The following is an 11,973-nucleotide window of genomic DNA, read 5'->3' as shown; positions in this document are numbered from 1 at the left end:
CTCTTGGGGGACCTGTGTGTGCGCTCCAAAGGCGCACACTGCAAAAAATATTTACCCGCAGGTCATTAGTCAAATAATGAGTGTGAAAATTTCCATTTTCTTTTCCAGCTGTAACATCCTCCTATCGAGTGACACATTGCTACTTGTTTCCTGTCCAAAGCAGCCTTTTTTTAAGTAATGCTCGCTTCTGTCCTTGTGTCATTTTCTTTACTATTGCGCGCTGCGCATACTTGTTGCAGTGACACTTGCTCTCGAAATATTTCTTTGAAAAGCCTAAATTTGCTCTATATATCATATAACTGAAGTTATCTCGTTATATCGTGGAGGGGGGAAATCCTTGTTTAGGGTAAAAGGCAATACATTAAAATTGTCTTTAGGTTCAACAGTTTTTTAGGTTGTTGTTTTTTTTTCCAAAACGGGTTTATTTTTTGCAGTGCGGCTAATGCTGAAGTCATTCTCCGTCTCATACAGCAGCAACCAAGGACAAGAGAGCATCAGCAGTGAGAGGGAAAAGAAGAGAGAGAAAGGTGCCTCCTCTCGCCATTGCGATAATTGTCTCGCTGTTGAATCGATGTCGGTGCAAATGCTGCTCTAAGGGGAGGCGATAGGAGTGGAGGAGAAGCGGGGGGATTTAACTTCACACACGGACAAAACCTATGCTTGGATTTCGGCTCTTTTTCCCTTCGCCAATGCAAAAGGAAATATGCAGCGAAGCTTCACCATCCTCTACACCAGTTTACTGGGGATGTGCTTGGGTTCAAGCTCAAGTTTTCCAAGTAACATCAATATAGGTGAGAATGGCGCACACACATCGTCACCTTTTGTCTGAGAGAAAAAAACATCAACCTCTGATTCAACTTAAGTCGGTGTCTCTTTTTTTATTTTTTTTTCCTTTTCGTGTCCACTGTGTACTACATTAACTCCTCATTCTTTGCTTCTCAACAGGAGGATTGTTCCCAAGCGGATCCCACGAATATGAGGTTTTTCGGTTCGCCCTCTCTCACCACCAGGACATCCCCAAACTGGTGCCGCAGGTGGATATGGTCATGATGGGGAACAGCTTCTCCATGACATATGCCTGTAAGTATCTCAGTGGAAACTGATTACATACTAGTCCATGTAGTCCACCTATTGAACCTAAATCTTTAAATTCGTTTATTGACTTTGTAAAGAGCGCTTGCAACTCCATTTGTAAGAGAAGAGAGGAAGAAGGGGGGGAAAAGCCTGTGTAGGCTGTAATTGCTTTTAATACAGGCCTACTGCAAAGCGTGTGTTCGTAGGTTATCTTATTAACTGTTGCGTGGGACCGCGAAGGACTTGTTTCCTCTATATGATTGCAGCGTGGTTTGCGCTCTGGGGAAGCCGCGGGGATTTGAAAGCAACCTATGCGACAGCTTTCCTCCAGTCATGTAACAACAGGTTTTTTGTTTTTATGGCTCTTCGTATATGATTTTTAAAACGGCTGCCAATGATCCCAGTGCGCCTTGTGCTTCTTTTATAAAGAAAACAAGGAGTCAGCGCAGATCATGGCTCTCCAAACAATGAGGAGGGTAAAAAAATAAATAAATGAAAATACTCCAGATGCATTTCTAATTAGCCACGGATCACAATCCGATTATCACACACAGACTATTAAACCCTCCCACCCTGAAAGCTTCACAAACACCAGCACACAAAATAAACGTTTTAACTTTTGGGACTTCACCCTCCTCCTTCTTTGTATTAATATGGATCTGGAACAGGCAAACGTATCCTCGGCTAACTCAAGTGAGAAACAGTGTGCCAGATTCTCTGACAATGGGATGCAGGATTTATGGTCATCAAGGAAGTTTAAAAGTTCTGCTGGTGAAACCCAATAGTCAGAGCAGTGTGAATGCTATTCTCCTGTTGGTGATAATGTGTGTCATTATGCCAGCACCAACAATTGCTCCGTGTCTGAGCTGTGCAAAAGAAATGTCAGTCTAAATTGTTTCATCTTTGTTAGCCCTGCTCTCATCCTTCCTTTGTATTCTGACAAGATTTTGTCGCCCTTGAGGCTCTTCAGCTGTGTTTTTCTCATTTCATCCTCGACTCCTCTGAATTTGCCCGTGGCTCACTCGCGCTCTCAGTAGTGAAGTCGCACACTTCCAGGAGATACCCTTTGACAACCCTGTCTGTCTTTCTGGCAGGTGTGTGACACTGCTTCATCCACAGACATTTACTCCTGCTCCCACTTTGAGTCGTTGCGTTTTCACTCTGAACCCTCCCCACGATTCAAAAACCGGTCTTTATGACTTCCCTGCCGGAATGTATGCAGCAATGATATAAATGAAGAGAAATTAATCTTGATTTATAAAGACACGAAATGCAAGTGTAATGGTATTCTGACTCAGAGTTTTAATGTAATGTGGTTGTAGTCGTTCGTGTGAGATTCGGTTATGAGCTTAAAATTGGATTGGAAATAAAGCATTACTTGCAGCGGCACTCATGTAGATTTATAGACATCAGGTGCTGGCTGCTGCTGAAAGCTGAACACAACCAGTGAAAGGAAATTTACCCTCATCTGTCAGAGTCTAACAAAATATATCATTAAGCTTCATGCTGTGACCTGTTCTCAAGACCACACGCTTTATGAATCACAAACTATACAGAGACATCCATCTGCAGCATGTCCTGTGGGAAATACTGCAAAACCTGCAAAGTCCACAGCAGATATTTCAACCATCATCCCCCTGAACTCCCCCCACCCTTCAGCCATTTAGGCCACAGAGCCAGGAAGCGCTGTGTAATGAAATGTAAACACACCCAAGATGCCCTCATTAAAGAGACTGTCCTCTGCTCAGAAGGGAGCGTGATGTAAAATATAGGAGGCAGGCTGCTGTTGAATGTTTGCAGATTTCTCCAGTGGATCAAACATGGATCCTATTGCAGTAGGGAGGCTGCTGCTGGTGGTGGTGTGGTACATTAACGTCTTTGTCACAGCGTGCAGCCAGTGGCGAGACATCAGCACAAAGAACAACTCAGATGGCTCTCGTCTGCCTTTTTTCTTAGATTTTCTCAGTCTTTTTTTGACTATTTTTGCCAGAATTGCTTCCAGAAACCATTTGATTGTACATATTTTCTTAAAAATATATATCTTAGATATCCACAGACATCCTACCAAGCAACACACATACCCAGAGCTTAACGTTTTTGGTAATTTGGTGCTAATAATTCAGTCAAGGGTCATTGCTATTATCCAACTTTTCCCAGAGGTTGATTAGATCTATTCTCTTTTAGCTGCAGATGATGCACACAGACTTTCCTTTTCTTTTCTATCTACCCATCCTTTCCTGTCTTTGATGTTTAAATTTGACCCCCCTCCCACCTCCTATGTCATGCACATCATTGCAGTGCATGGGTATGATGATGGGCTACGGTACAAGCGTGTCAGAAAGATTCGCAGTGGAAGGAGATGGCAAAAATGAAAATGACACCTCTTCCTGCTGTGTGTCACTTGCTCTCAAAAGTATTTGGATGTGAAGGCTATAGAGACATGTTTGAGAAGAAAAAGGAAAGGCTTGTTTATAATGAGTCAGATGAGAAACGCAGCCTATTCCTGGATTTCCATTTTGTGTGGTAACGTGGAGGAATTTTGGTTTGCGTGAATCTACATCTGGGTGCCCTTTCTATTTAGGATGTCTCGGGTGACTGACAGTTCACCTCTGTAAGCGTGCGACTGTGGGAATGTGCCCGGGGCTCTTGGGGTCCGTGAGTGTGAAAAGCAGAAGGGTGAATGGGCCCTTGTGCACGGGGATGAATGGAGCTCCGGATGAGGGTGATGCTCATCAGCTGGCTCTTATGACCAGCCACTTCCTCCAGAAGCAAGTCTACACAGCATCCACAAACACATGCTCTCTCTCTCACTCACTCACACACACACACACACACACACACACACACACACACACACACACACACACACACTCGCTGGCACCTGCCTAAAGAGCAAAGGAATAGGGGCGGGTGGCTGGAAGTAGGGCAAAGGTGACAGAGAAAATGAGAAGAGATAAAGAAAGCCATAAAACGCTGAATGTTATGGGCAAAGTGGTTCATTTTATTTCCCGCATGTGGAGTCATCGGGGTAGTAATAATAACGATGGCATCTCTGTCTGCATAATGTGAGGCTAATTTGCATTTCTCTCCTCTTCCATCTTACGTTGACAGGCAAAAGCGAGTCAAAAAGTAACAGAATTAGCAATATTGCCTTTTTACTGCAGTGTTTTCACATTTCCAGTAAAAGTGCTTGCTGGACTGTTTCCTTGTATACGTTTGCATCGTTTAAAATAGCTGCCAGGGATGCTCAGCATAGATAGAGAATGTTAGTCACCCATCAGTTAGATATCACATTACCATAATCTGCTACTGGTTTATAATGCAGATGTCACTGATTCACTAACTTCATGTCAAAGTCTCTGCAGGCTCCCGCCTGTATGCTCTGTTTTTCACTTTGATGTGCGGTAAGACTTACAACTAATCTTTGGCTATTTTTGGTTGAAAATGTAAAAAGAAAAAAAGAGGGCAAAAAAATCAAATAAAAAATAAATGAATTAAAAACATTGCACTTAGCAGCAAAGCTAGACTGTGGAATTTCCAATAATATATGTTTCGCTTCAGCAGCACCTAACTTACATTTGATTTTGTGTCACGTTCAGCCATCTTGACAATAAACCTTTCTTTAGGACTAATTAGTGTTCATGGAAAACACGATATGCGTTGACAGTGTGATGTAGATAGCAGTATTTTCCCCAGCTCTCTGAGGGTCAGTTAAAAACCCAAAGAGAGTGAGTGTGAGGCGGCAATGATCAATGAAGTGAGCGCTCTGTGGAAGCCTGCCTAGCTGATCAATAGAGCGTAGATGGGGGTGTGGGTTTGGGGTGGTGGTTGGAGGTGGGGGGGGGGGGGGGGACTGGTCGTATGTTGCTTGTAAATCAAATAGTATCACATAGACAGTATCAGTGAGGATATGAGTTATGCGAACAAACTAAACAGGTACTATACCTACATGGGTTGTGGAGTAACAGTCTGACATGTACATAATAAGGACTCACCAAACAAGCAAGTTTTAATTAACTGTAGCAACCACTCCTCAGAAAAAAAACATCAAAAATTGGTGATTTATTATTTCTTGTATTGACTATTATTAGTTTATCCATAATCACTGGCTCTTCCACACCATGTCTTTGCCCTGTCTTTCTCCTATCACCCCAAACTGGTCATGGCAGGTGAGTGCACCTCCCTGAGCATGGTTTGCTGGATGTTTCTTCCTGTTAAAAGGGAGTTTTTCTTTTCCACTTTTACCATTTGCTGGCTTAGAGGGGGTCATCTGATTGTTAGGGTTTCTCTGTATTGTTGCCTTAGGATATAGTTGCACAACTGTTTATAGCTGTTGCTGTGACTTGGCACTATATCAATAAAATTGAACTAAAGTGGACTAAAACAAAAAGGAAGGGCTGTTTTTGACTTCGTCTGGATAATTTCTTTTCATGTGCCATAAGAAGTGAAAGCTTGTGAAATTTGTCACTATAGGAGCTTTAATGGAAGTGAGGCTGAGAGCTCTGGCATGGGAGGAAATATAGGTTGTCTGTCAGCCATAAAGAAAGCACGTCAAGTAAAACAAAAAGGAAAACTCTGAGTGTAGTAACCACTTCTAGTCACTGATTGAAATTTAGTGTGTGTTTTCACCGTTGTGCGGGTAAACATTTTTTGCCTCAGTGCAAAATGCAAAATATGGAAATGTAGATCAATATCTCCCAAATGTTTTGGCTTGTGACCCCTTAACTAAAAAAGCAAATTAAAAGAATTAAAGTCTAACATGTGATCCAGAACACTGGGGCTACAATCCCATGTCAAACAGCTTATATCAATAGGAGTTACGTTCCAGTAACCAAACTGGTGGACAAAATCCTTTACCTTGAGATAACTTTTGCCATCATGTTGTGTTTTCTCATGTGTATGCGCTGCCACATTTACATGGCTCAAGTTTTCCCCATCAGTGTAGTACCATGGTCTGACTATAAAAAAGAAATGTGTGCGAGCATGTGAAACTGCTTTGTGAAATCCTCTGTTCACACCCTTGCGCACACACACAATAGCTAACAAGAGACAGAGCTTGAGCAGATGCATTTAATGTATTATTCAATGCAGCACATCCAAAGCTATCACTCCGTGGAGTTATAAGCATAAATATGTAATAATAAGCCGACACAAAAAAGAGAATTGAACCGACTCTGTTAAACACTATAATGCTTAGAAATGTTCGGCTTTCCATAGGAGAAACTTCAAAAAAGAAAAAGATGTCATCCTGCACTCTTTTCCATTTCTAGGTGCAAACCAACATGTTTCAGTTGGGGTGAAAGCAATGAGTGGAAGAGGGTGGTGGTGGGGGTGTAGGGAGTTAAGCTGCAATTTCAAGCCCGGTGGCTGGTGTCAGTGAAGCTCTGGCATGTTGTATTTGGGTTTTTTTTTTCCTGTTGTAGCAATTGTATCAGTCGTTGAGGTCCATCTGTGGTGACTGACTTCCACAGTGCATGCATGTTCAGAGGGATTACAGAGTATTCAATTTGCTATTGAAAATGGCAGACGAAAAGCAGATCACTGCTCCCTTCTGACTGTTTGGGACATCACAGTTATTTGTCAAGAAGAAAACAAAAGGAAAAAAACAAGAAAAAAAAACTTGTGGCAGTTCTCTTGGGCTAGAGTCTGGCAGGTGCTGGTTTGATGAATGAGAAGACTCAGTTTTTTGGGGGGGTTTTCTTGCTACAGAGCACCGGGGATAGAGAAAGGCCCATAGCAATCAATGCAGATCAGCCAAAACTTCTCCCAGAGCAGCAGACTGATAGGATGCAGAGCAGGAGGGGGGTAGATTTTTTTCCCCATGTTCTGTGCGTGTGTGCGCGCTTGTGTTGCTTTGTACAAGGAAGACAGAGGGAATGTACACATGGGGCAGGGAGGCAAGAAGAGAGTAATGGCTGCGAAACAGAAAATAAGCAACCTGTCATTTAATATCTTCGCCCTCATGTGACTTCTTCTAAGAAAGACTTGCCACATGAAAGTGAACTGACCAGCCAGTTGTGGCAATCCAAATTCTGTTGTGAAGACAAGACCACAGCCTTTATCACACATCTTATTTAGCCCAGAAACGCACACACGTTACTGATGATTGTGTTCACTCTGTTTCAGTTTGTCCCCCTCATTGTCTTTCAAAACCAACTCCAAATCCTCCTCTGTATTCATGCAAGCTCACCAAGTATTTAAAACAAATCTGTCGCCTCTGGAGGTAATGGGAGCTGGGACGTGGAGGTCTGAGCTGAGACATCTGGGGCTGGCAATTAGAAAACAATGTGTTCGCGGATGAGGACCAGGATTTGTGTTGCGGGGTGGAGGGACGAGCGCCTGATGATGGCAGCTGTCATGTTTTTGCAGCAAAGACAGAAGCGGAGTCCCTCTTTTGTCATACAGTGCATTATAGGAGCCTCTGTGTACTGTAATGAGGAACAAAGCCTACAAGCATATTAAGCAGTGTCACACACTACAACTGCTGTTGTCGTTGGCACAGTTGCGCAGATTACACAAAAGTGACACAAGAACTGCAACAGTTGTTAAAAGTCGCAGAAGCAGAAAAGGCAAGAAATGAAACAGAAAATCATGCATCATCACATATTTTGCCTTACAGCTTAGACTGTGGTGTATATTTCCTTATGTGTAGGCTCATTAACTTGTGTGGCTGAACAAATCAGACAGATAAATGCATTGCAATACTAGATTTAACGTTTTGCTAGCATAAATTATCATTATAACTGATACCTGGGTGGTCATCATGCCCATCAGTGTTGGCTGTCAAACTTAGCCAAGCGTGAAAAACCCACAAGATAATGTAATTATAATTACGTATTAACATTACTAATTTTGATACTATGGATGTCAAACTTGATACTAAAATAAGTATCTAAATAAACAAATGACTCTAATAATTGCTACTGAAAATTGCTGTTGGAATGGATATGCATTTGCAGCATTATTGATGCAAGTATTGATATCCACGCTGTCTTTGTCTCTTCCAATTGACACACAGCTTTACACAGCAGACGGGCAGGCACATAGCCCCTCCCCTCACTAGCAACTAAACACATGAAATGTGGTTGATATTCACAACGCTATTAACTATTAGCAATTATCCGATACAAATAACCATCTGTTATCATTATGTGGCAGCTAGCAGCTGTGACCGATAATAAGATTGTAACGGTAATGCTGGGGCTAGCGTTATATGTCCTGCACGTCTGTAACATTACAGTGTTAATTTAAAAGGATAAAAAAAAAATTGTGTATCTATCTATGTTTCTGTTAAAGTCTGAGATTTAATTATGAGAAAAGCAATTAAATAGAAACATCTGCAGCACCATCTCAGAAAACATAGATAGATAGATGTGTAGAAGAGCATCATGAGAGATAAGTCCTTGATGAATAAGAAGTACAACAACATGATACCACTATTAATATTGATATAACCGAGCCTCTAGAAACTGCACCAGTGTGTGAATGTGAGAGTGAATGAATAGTGGCATTGTAAAGCGCTTTGGGTGCCTTGAAAAGCGCTATATAAATCCAATCCATTATAAACAAAGGCTCACAGCTCAAGCCAGTAGACTGAAGAGATATAGCAAGAGAAACAGAGGCCAAGAAAATAAATGCCTTGTTCTCCAAAGATCCGTTCAGGATGTACTCTCGCAGAGCTAGGTGGGTCTGCCTGCGTACTGCTGGAAGAACATCTGGGAGGAAAAGGTTCCATAATACCATTTCTAAGTGACTAGTGGACCTAAGAGCACACCATGAAAGCCTGGCAGCACAAATAAGGGACTTGCTAACAGCAGGTACACATCCACTACTGGCTAACACAGGGCAAAACAATCTCCACAAGCATACCGTATCGTCAAACTACTGTCCAATTACCTGTCTCGCCACAACATGGAAGATCCTCTCAGGCATCATAATATCCAAGCTGAGTGAAGACATGAGCACAGCTCAGAACAGCATTGGGAATAATACCAGAGGGTCAAAGCACCAGCTGCTGGTTGACAGAGCAGTACACCAGGACTCTAAGACCAGCCAAACTAACCTGAGCACCACATGGCTACACATAATCCTATAACTCATTGCCCCACACATGGATACAGGAGTGCTTTGGAGTATACAAGGCTAATAGTGTGCCGGTAACATTCATCTAGAACTGTAAAGTGTGAATGATCATAATGTGCGGAATATACCAAGGTGATATGCTGTCCCCACTGCCATTTTGTCTTCAACCTCTTAAGTGAGCTCCTCACTAAGAGTTGATACAGATATAGAGTCAAGAGTGGAGTGGCCATCACCCACCTCCCATACATGGATGACATCAAGCTGTAGGTGCAGTGCTGTCCTGGTAACAGCTAAGATACTGTGAAGTACTCTCAAATTCCCAGGTGAGCTTGAGGAACACACATACCCTTGAAAGGGAGATTTATATGTATATCACCCATCTATCCATCAATGGAAATCCCACAGAGAAAGGTGCAATAGTGCTAACCAATCATTTATATGTATATATACAAATATATACCATACAGTTAAATAACTTTATGTCAGGCAAAATAAAAATAATGTTATTTCTTGTATTTTTTTATCATTATAAAAGTGGCTCTTAACATTTTCCCCATGGTATGGCCTGTATTTGTATAGCACTTTACTTGGTCCCTAAGGACCCCAAAGCACTTTACACATCCAGTCATCCATTCATTCACACACTGGTAATGGCAGCTACATTGTAGCCACAGCCACCCTGGGGCACACTGACAGAGGCAAGGCTGCCGGACACTGGCGCCACCGGGCCCTCTGACCACCACCAGTAGGCAACGGGTGAAGTGTCTTGCCCAAGGACACAATGACCGAGACTATCCAAGCCGGGGCTCGAACCGGCAACCTTCCGATTACAAGGTGAACTCCCAACTCTTGAGCCACGATCGCCCCCACAGTATCAAATTTGAAGTATTTTCCTGAGTATCTGTAGCAAGTTTAAAATTCCAATATTGTGACTAACACACACAATCACAATCATATTTCCTCAGTAACGACTTTACTTTATTTTTGTTAAGCACTGGAGTATCTCTAAATACTCGCGCATGAGCTGTCTAGCCTATACAAGCTCAAATTGCCATTTTACACAAGATTCACATGGTTCACATGGTAACATCAGACACAGCCACCGCAATTTCTAAAAAAAAAAAACATTCACATTTTAAAAGTAATAACCAACACAACACCTTACTCTGTGTAACTCTGCAATGCCTCCGTTTGAGATAATGGAATGAGTTTGAGGTGTTCAAGATTCTTCTTGACACCTCTTTCAGAATTGCTTTTGGATACCTGTTACTAGTCCTCAACCCCCCCACACACACTCAAATGCAAAAGATCTCCTTATATTGCTCGTGTTCAGCTGATTCCTTTTTACACTTTCAAATTAATTCCTTGCGCTTTTGCTTGTGTATTCTTGTGTTAATAATAGAACTCATCTGTCAAACCTGTGAGCTGCATACATTCTGTAGTGTAACTGCATGTGCACACAGTTTCTCAAACGCCTGAGACTAATCCACTCTACGGAGTTATCGATATCAAGATTTAAATACACCAGGGTAGTGGATTTAATCCATGAATTATCCATAGGTGCCTTGTCCTGTACTGTTATTGATTGTCTCTAGTATCTGCAAGTTGGAGTCAATGGCTCAATTAGTTAGCTGAGAAAAAACTGGCTATAACATTATTCATTTATTAAGCACTAACAGTCAAATGTTTGCTGGGTGTGTTTTTTTTTTTTTCAAATAAATACATTTTCTACTTTTGCAGCTCTAGATAGAAATGATTTTTTTGCAGTGCTCATAAATTCTGCTCAGTGACCACAATCATTTTCCGCGAGCTTGGCTGGAATCTGTTGAAGAAGGTTTTTAATTCATACAGAGGTTCCTAATGAATTAGCTTGCAGGTTGTGAGTTTGGCTCTTCTTGCCCCTCATATCCACTTCCATCACTTCCCCTGTCAGAGAAATGAAAGCGTGTGAGCGGGACCGTCCCTCTGCACCTGTCGACACTGATACGCAGATGGGGAGATAATTGCGAAGGGATAATTGTTAAGTAGATAATTGGAGTTTCCATACCCCCTGACAGGAGCTGGTCTGGGCTATGTTTCTGACCCGTTGCCCAGGTAAGCATTTGTTCAGCAGGCGGCAGGGCTCCGCAGCAAACCAGATTGGAGACGTGGTGAGAAACAGTAAGAAGGAGAGACAATAGCTTGGCGTGAAAGGGTTAGAGAGTGAGACACCAGAAGAGAGAGAGATGTTCAGGGCAGAGGGGAGTGCTTTCACACCCTCGATTACCCATTTAATGAGGCGATGCAGTGCCATTGTTTTATTACTTAGAGGAAATAGGAGAGATCTAGATTTCACTGTGTGGTCCCTTTATTTCCCACTGCTAGGCTGGCATCTGTTCTCTTTGTTCGCAGCATTCTCCTTATCATTTCCTCTCACAGGCACCCGTGCTTCTCTTTTTTTGCCTTCTGTCTGCTGTCACCTACATTTTCAAGACTCACTTCATTTTTTGCTCATCCTTATTAACCTTCCGTGGCCCCGTTTTCAACTAATATAAACTCTCATGAGTATCCAGTGCGCCCCGACTTACAGTCTAAGTCCTGTTTGGTTGGTCAGCTGTTGGTCTCACATCTCCCCCAGAGTTCAGTATCTTCCTCTCTGGATTTAGTCGATGTTTTCGTTATTTTGCCCCCTTTCTTACTGCTTCAGCCACTCTTTTTTTTATCCTCTGTCTCAATTTCCCCTTTTTCTTTGTTGCAAAACACAATTTTATTGCTTTTGTCGAGGAAGTACATCTCTTTTGAGCTTGGGAAGGTAACGCTGTTTAACCTGGGAAACAA

General features: G+C 42.2%; 1 protein-coding gene across 1 annotated transcript in view; it reads left to right on the top strand.

The window, feature by feature from the left end:
• Window positions 1-206: 206 nt before the first annotated feature.
• Window positions 207-11,973, top strand: part of gria1a (glutamate receptor, ionotropic, AMPA 1a) — an 83,606-nt gene continuing 71,839 nt past the window's right edge. Inside the window, 2 exon segments of the mRNA XM_085136240.1 lie at window positions 207-791; window positions 946-1,080. Coding sequence (XP_084992366.1) covers window positions 704-791; window positions 946-1,080 — 223 coding nt within the window. The 5' untranslated portion in view covers window positions 207-703.

This window comes from Neolamprologus multifasciatus, chromosome 2 (assembly GCF_963576455.1).
Source record: "Neolamprologus multifasciatus chromosome 2, fNeoMul1.2, whole genome shotgun sequence".
In the NCBI taxonomy this organism is placed as follows: Eukaryota; Metazoa; Chordata; class Actinopteri; order Cichliformes; family Cichlidae; genus Neolamprologus; species Neolamprologus multifasciatus.
This window is presented reverse-complemented; position numbering and strand designations above follow the sequence as displayed.